A 7,492-nucleotide genomic window follows, 5' to 3' on the forward strand; every position below is an offset into this window, starting at 1 on the left:
TAGGTGATAGCCTTAAATACGAACAACTGAAAATCTCGAAAGTATTTTTCATACAAATTTGTATTGTTTGAACCATACTTATTTTAAACTACGTTACGAAAATAAAACAATAAATTTATTTAGAAATATACTAGAAACGTTAAAATCCTTATATTCGCGATTTTCATAAAAGAACTCCCCGTTATAGGCGTAGAATCTTAAGGAGTGTCACACGATTGGTTATTTACCCAAAATTTGGTGCAAATTTGTTAAAATTTTTCAATAGAAGGGCGATGTATTACACCAATCGTGACTATAAACAACAACAAAAAAATCTCGTCCCTATTTTTTACCAATAGCCCAATATAAAAAATTTATGAAAATGTACTAATGTGCTAATCGTGTGACACTGTCTTTATGCAATTTGGAATGTCGCAATTTTGAATATCGGAGAAATACTTTTTTTTTACTATTTTTTCCCCAACTGTTAAAAGAGGAAGTGATCGCTGGCAGATAAGCATTTCCTACCAAATTGACAAAGGCTGTCAACGCCTTTTTAACCCTACTGTACCCTTTATACAATTCCCATACCTTACAACCGTCGTGCATAAAAACCGGTCGGCATGGCATCCCATTAAGCGCAGGTATGCATTTTGCAGTAAATTCAGGAAGACGGCAGCACGACATGCATTTTTATTATTTTTATTGTTGATCAAAATATACGTTCTTCATACCGAATTTTAGCACAACTACTACCAAGCAACAATATTTTCTTTAAAATATATGCTGAAAATGCTTTAATGCATCCAAAATATCGATGTATGTATACACACTTACCACTCGTTGCCTGGGCATCCACAAGGCTTTCAGAATGCTTACTCTGGTTTCGTGGTCCATCTTCGCCTTGCTTTTTTGAAGTTCCCGGTGTTTCTTTCTCACTCATCACTGCCAATTTAGTCGTTATTAGAGACAAGTGCCTAATATAACTAGATATTGAATTTCGTTTAATCAACGCCGTCTTTGATAAGCTCAAGTAATCGATCCCAAAACAACTTTTAACACAAATTCTGACAAGACAGAAAAAACAAAGATGCCAAATGTCACCATATTCCAATCAGGGTGGTGTGTACCTCACACCTTATCAAAGTTGCCAGATAGTTATGGTATGGAAATGTCGAAGCTGATGCAACTCTTCATTTTTTGGTTTCAATAAAGAACTGCATCTGTAAATAATAAGTCCCTTTAATCCCACAGCATATAAATTATATAAATTTTACTTTGAAATATGAAAATTTCAAAATTATTTTTCAATATACCCAAATGGTAGCATATTTTCGTGTATTCACCACAAAACCCACGCTATCTGAAGGTAAGCTACAACACTGCCAACTGTCATTTTTGTTTTGATAGCTTGACACTGACCAGCCCAGCTGGTTTGTTTTCTTTTCCTGAAAATTTTTCATCCTTGAGCGTCGAATTTTATAGAAATCAAAAAAATACCCATTTAAAATGCATATTATTGGTATTACAATATGAAGATAAATGCTTGGTGAAATGTAAAGTGTTTTTCTAGTGGAGTTTTTGTAGTTTTGTTGTGAATACATATAGTTGAAAACGGACGGGTGGCACGTTGCTTTTGCAGACTGCCTAAAATAACAATTGAACGGTGAGAAAATTCTACCACAGCGTCCTCTGGTGATTGATAATTATTTGCAATTATATTTTGTAGGCTTTTTATGAATTTGTGGTCCAAACGCAGACAATAAAAATATAAACTATATCGATTTTCTCCGATACCTCATGAAAGATGCACCTCAATCACGCTACTGCAATGGCTAACTACCAGCACTATCCGCCGCCGCAGATTTCAACGCACGGTGGCACGCCCACCACGGTGCAACAGCATACTACTATAGCGACGGGTAGCACACCATTTACGCTGCATCAGTTGACTGCTGTGCAAGCCATACAACATCCGACACACCAGGCTATGCTACATCCGCAACACCCACTGGTACACCTACTCGATATTTCCTCCACGAATACACCGAATCCAACTCCATTGCCACCGACTAAAATCGAATTGCCGGAACCCGAACCTATTGAAGTGAAAATAGATGATCCGCGCAAAAAAAAGGAATGCCACGTCTGCAAGAATAAATTTCGTCAGTTAACTACTTTGCGCAATCACATGAAAATTCACACAGACGAGCGGCCGTACAAGTGTAAACATTGCGATAGAGCTTTCCGTCAGATTTCAACGCTCACCAATCATGTGAAAATTCATACCGGGGAAAAACCGTTTACATGCAATATTTGCGCTAAAGATTTTCGCCAGCAAAGTACACTAATTAACCACATCAAAACTCATAAAGGTTAACAACTGATATTAAGCTTAACAATTTCTAAACGCAATTCTCATTTTTTATATTACAGAATCGAGTACCCCAACCTCATTACTCAACTATCAGCCTGGTACAAAATTGAATCATCGCAACTCCAAATTGGCTCAAAATCAAATGGTAGACTATCAAAATCGATCCATTACAAAAACACTTTACACTGGCAGCTATAGCTCACCGCAGGCCGACGAGCTGGTAAAACCCTATCAGTGCAATGTTTGCAAAAGACGTTTTCCGCAGCTAAGTACGTTACACAATCATGAGCGGACACACATCGACCCCAAGCCGTATAAATGTGAAACGTGTGACAAATCCTTCAGTCAACTGGCCACTTTGACAAATCACAAAAAGATTCATACCGGTGATAAGCCGTACGCTTGTTCGTTTTGTTCCATGCAATTCCGACAGCAGAGTACTCTAACCAACCACATGAAGACCCACACCACAGGTGAGCCTTTTGTGTGTTCGCCGTCCAACTGAGAAATTATAACTCCAATTTCCCCCTAACAAAGCTTTTATTTAAATTTACACGCATACAGCCGCCAGCAATGCAAACGCAGTGTCAACTACCACCACCACAATGGCAGCCCCACACGGCATCAACCACATGACGACTTCAGCACTGGTTGCACAAGGAGAACATCCCCAACTAAACAACATGGTACATCAACAATTGCAAGCAGAGCATCCATTATTGCATTTCCTCGATAGTAACACAACTGTAAGCACCATTGTTCCAAAAGAGCCGTTCAATCCCAACACCAGTCGTCGTTTCAAAAACGAGGCAGATAGCTTGATGTTGGAGAGCCCTGATCGCCCTTTTCCATGCGCTATTTGCCGCAAAGCTTTCTCACAACAGAGCACCTTAGCCAACCACATTAAGACGCACACCGGTGAGAAGCCATATAAGTGCAAAGTGTGCGAGTCGAACTTCCGACAACTGTCCACCTTAAATAACCATCTGAAAATACATACTGGCGAAAAGCCTTACAGCTGTTCCTATTGCCCTAAACAATTTCGGCAGAAAAGCACTCTTATTAATCATGTCAGGATTCATAATTGTTAAAAACGCCATGGAAATATTATTCAAACAAAAAAAAACAATGATGAAGAAGCTAATGTTATAAGACACAAGAACAATTGCCATGTTGGCCAGCAATCCCAATAAAAGAGAACAGCCGATAATAATAACCCATAGACCCAACAGAAAAATATGTATACAAGGATCACTGTATCAAAACGTAATACGAGGTAATGGAGAAAACTATTAAAAACAATAAAACATTGTAATTTCGATGTTAAAACTAACTATAACCAGCTGCTAAACGTAATGAGTTACTTACTGCTGTGCAATATGTATTGTCCATGTAAATTTATTATATACTAAGGAGCCGCATGAGTAAGTAGAAAATAATGTATACATTTATAGATTTGTGGCAAAGTTACAATTTATAAGAGTAAAATGATTTGATGAAGTACACGACAAGAAATTTTGGTAGCATGAATTCGCCGTCAAATCGCCAGGAAAGGACAAAAACAAAACTCTTTGGGGAATTTGTACGACATTACAACATCAAATCAAATCTTGTTTTGAAATGAATGCCAGGTTATAGGTTAGCTTAAATTTCGCGATACTGATATCGTGTACCCCAATGGAAAACAAAATATTTATTAAATATATTATTTTTTAGCATTTTAGAATAATCCGACGCAAATAATTTCAGTTGTGTCAATAGATATGAAACGTATGATCCTGTCCGCACAGTAATTGCCACCACCTTACCGCATAATCCATATTCATATACATATGTACATACATACATTACTGCAGCAGCAACTCCCAAGAGTTTATGAGCTACAAAAATTAAACAAGAACAGAAACTTATAATTAATATGCTACATAATTTTACTTGCTCATGCATGGCTCTACTATATACATACAGATACAGGGTCTTTTCTTTTGTTTAAAAATGTTCGCTTCTTGTTAGTGCGAATGTTTTTGAAAATAAAAATTAAAAAAAAAACAGCAAAAAATATTTAACATGCATTATTGTACTATTGCGTATAAAACCAATTATAATGTGCGTAGAAGAAAACGTTTAATAAAATTCATGTAGAATAAAGCGATATTTGTAAGCAGAAAAATGTCCTTGACTTTTTATGATACCTTTTCATTATTTTCAGGCATGTCTTAGAATTTTCAAAGAATTTTAATCGTAGTGCAATACTTTTTTTAACTTTATATGTTCAGATACTTGATGTATGTATATACATATATACATAACTATTTACTCTTTTTAGTATATATTTTCAGGTCACTTGTACGGTACGTTTCCTAAAGACTACAACTCGACAACAAGATGGAATCACAGTTATTATCCCACCTAGCATTTGAAAGATTACTTAATTAAAAATCAATTTACTGAGTCTTCTTCGATCACCTTTGATGATTAAAAGATTATAAACGCTTCCGCGATTAAAAAATACTCGAAAATGACTCACCCCTCCGTTTGAAAAGCGATTTATTGAAAATATAAACACAAAATGTAGGGCAATCACTAATTGATCATACTGGGGATTGAAATGTGATCGTTTTATTTGCTATTAAAAGAAAAAACATTGCCTTTGCTTCTAACGGCATAATTTTTCAAAATTTTTTGTCAAGTTTCAACAATACCAGAAAAACAAATAACAAGAAAATTGCAATATACTTATGTATGTATAACTAGTATGACTAATAATAATGTTTTTCATCTTAGATATTTGCCATCTTAACTTCAAAAGCACAGACCAAGAAATTAACGTTGTCCTACAAAATCATTTTGTGTATGCTAAAGACAGGTTGGAATAACGCAAACCAACAAGATCATTGCAAGTACACACGGCGAAGAACCCGCGCAATTCGTAAAATGGATTTCTTAATTTTTTCAAAATTTTTTGCGATGTTGCTTTGACCAGGGCTTGAACCCAGGTGCTGCGGAGTGGAAGTGCGCGCTGCTTACCACTACACCACAGCGGCCGCTGCCCATAATTAGGCTAAATTGTACGACTCAACGAAATTTGTCTACTGTCGTGCTGAAATAAGTAAACGACGAAAATCGTCGAAAAATATACAGTGCTGCAAGTTTTTCCGTTTTAATACACTAGTCGAGCCGAAATTTTTGGCAATGACATGAAATTTTCGATACGATTCGACCCTAAAAAAACGCCTAGAATTCGACACGACTCTCGCAATGAGGCGGAATATTTTTAATTTTTATACACGTACGGACAATATTATTTTCACAAAGAACTTTTCACAATGCGTGCAAAGTTTTTTAACTAATTTCTTTTCGCCTTTTTTTTAAACCATAGCTCATATTACGACAAAAACATAAAGATAAAATGTGAAAACTTGGTGCAAAACTCAGGAATATTCAATAAATTTCAACCCGGTTTTTGGCAATTTTTTTCTGACTATGTCTTCCATATGCGGAAGACACTGATAGAAAGAAAAAAATTGCCAAAAATCAACGCAATTTGTTAGTAACTGGGAACATGCACTTTATTGTATTAAAATTGCATACTCTGAAATCTTTCTAGAAGATCTCTTTAAAAAGTCGAAAACTCATTAACTTTCTGAATGCTGCATAAAGTTATACATTTTATTTTTATTTTTTTTTTTTTTTTTTTTAATATGAGCTATGTTTTTTATAAAAAATTTGCGAAAATAAATTGTAATAAAAAACTTTGCATACATTGTAAAAAGTTCTCTGTGTCAATAACTTTTATCTGGGAGGGTAATTTTAAAATATAAATATTTTCAACTGTAATAATGGATTTTATTCAACAACCATTTCGTTATTTTATTACCGCTTCTTTTGAACTTAATATAATATGCTTATTTGCTAATTATAAATTAATTTATTACTTATTTAATTTTTCGCATCGCAAACGATTTGAAAAGACCGAAAAAGGACTCGGGGAAAGACTCGAAGATAATTAGAAATACAACTGAAAAATTACTTGAAAGAGGCACAGGTAAATTTACAAATACGACTAAAAAATGTCTCAAAAAATACTCGCAAATGATAAGAAATGCAACTGAAATATCATTTAAATAACCGTCACAAATAAATATAAATACGAATAGAAAAAGGGTCAGAACTGATCAGAAAAGTGGGTAATAAAAGACTCGTCAAGAGTCGCGGCCAGGGTACCATTTTCTACCGACAAAATACTATTTTTATGATCAGATATATGAACACATTTATGATTGCTTTAATCGCGCAGAGGACTCAAAAAAGACTCGAATATGATCAATAATTTCAGAAAATGCTGGGTGGTTTATTCCTGATAAAAAATTTATTTTGATTGATTATAACAGATTTGATTCATGCTAAGGGCACGCAGGTTCTGAAATCCGATGGAATGTGAATATCGTTAACTTAATTCACAAAGGCCCTAACCAACACTTTTTTCGAAACCTGGTCGCATCCGCATTTCGACCGCATTATCCAGACGTTAACTGGGCCAGAGTTATGCGGGTTTCTCGCAATAAAGCCTTAAATCGCTTGACGCTACGCTGTGGAGTCTATTGATCATTTCGAGTGTGTTTGGATCGCGTCCGTAAATTCGTTACAGCCAACCACAAATTGCTTGCTGAACATTAGGTTGCTTTAAAATGGGAGCACAGAAGTTTGACTGTGCACGTAGTGTTGGGTAATATCAAGATGTATCCCGTCACTGTCCGGAGAGCTGAGTTCTGGCAAGTCTGAAGCTTCGTCTACCAATAGCCAACGACATCTCTTTATCTTTGCCCCAAGTGCTGTTGGCGAGCGGATTAATAACCTTGTTGATGCTTTGTACTTTGTTGGCAATGGCCGTTGTATACGGGGTTGGCAAGCCATCAAACGAAACCCCTACAATTTTCAGGCTTTTTACCGTAGGACTTGGTGCGTCATCGAACTATATCCCTAGTCGGGGATACGGTTCGGCTCCATGCAATTAAATAAGAAGCGAGAAATTTCGAACACTGGTCATCAGTTCCACTCGTCAGAGTATGGGATCAGGGAAACAGGGTGCATTCCAAAACGTCAAAATACAAAGCATCAGTCTCTTTTATTTCTAAA

General features: G+C 35.9%; 3 protein-coding genes across 9 annotated transcripts in view; 2 read left to right on the top strand and 1 right to left on the bottom strand.

Moving 5' to 3' along the window:
- LOC118737762 (NAD-dependent protein deacetylase Sirt2-like) overlaps positions 1–1,079 on the bottom strand; it is a 20,982-nt gene extending 19,903 nt beyond the window's left edge. Inside the window, exon 1 of the mRNA XM_036468508.1 lies at positions 817–1,079. Coding sequence (XP_036324401.1) covers positions 817–922 — 106 coding nt within the window. The 5' untranslated portion in view covers positions 923–1,079. The remainder of the gene's footprint in view (positions 1–816) is intronic.
- The window catches only part of LOC118737760 (oxysterol-binding protein-related protein 8), a 104,307-nt gene that overhangs the window by 37,301 nt on the left and 59,514 nt on the right, over positions 1–7,492 (top strand). The gene's annotated exons all lie outside the window — the stretch shown is intronic.
- LOC118737761 (zinc finger protein 501) lies at positions 1,382–4,245 on the top strand. 2 transcript variants are annotated; one of them, XM_036468506.1, is made up of 4 exons: positions 1,382–1,645; positions 1,709–2,354; positions 2,416–2,829; positions 2,894–2,987. In XM_036468506.1, the coding sequence occupies exons 2-4, from the start codon at positions 1,787–1,789 to the stop codon at positions 2,902–2,904; spliced, it is 993 nt and encodes a 330-aa protein (XP_036324399.1). In that variant the 5' UTR covers positions 1,382–1,645; positions 1,709–1,786; the 3' UTR covers positions 2,905–2,987. The 2 variants fall into 2 exon arrangements, with proteins under 2 accessions (XP_036324399.1, XP_036324398.1); XM_036468505.1 differs by having other exon boundaries at positions 1,383–1,645; positions 2,921–4,245.

This window comes from Rhagoletis pomonella, unplaced genomic scaffold, assembly GCF_013731165.1.
Source record: "Rhagoletis pomonella isolate Grant_MI unplaced genomic scaffold, Rhpom_1.0 Rhpom_scaffold_00004, whole genome shotgun sequence".
Lineage (NCBI taxonomy): Eukaryota > Metazoa > Arthropoda > Insecta > Diptera > Tephritidae > Rhagoletis > Rhagoletis pomonella.

Excerpts from the sequence above, each read along its gene's own strand:
- LOC118737761 (XM_036468505.1), top strand. The coding sequence starts at position 1,787 with ATGCACCTCAATCACGCTACTGCAATGGCTAACTACCAGCACTATCCG. Across the intron at positions 2,355-2,415 it reads CCACATCAAAACTCATAAAG|AATCGAGTACCCCAACCTCA; the intron begins GTTAACAACTGA and ends TTTATATTACAG. Across the intron at positions 2,830-2,920 it reads CATGAAGACCCACACCACAG|CCGCCAGCAATGCAAACGCA; the intron begins GTGAGCCTTTTG and ends ACACGCATACAG.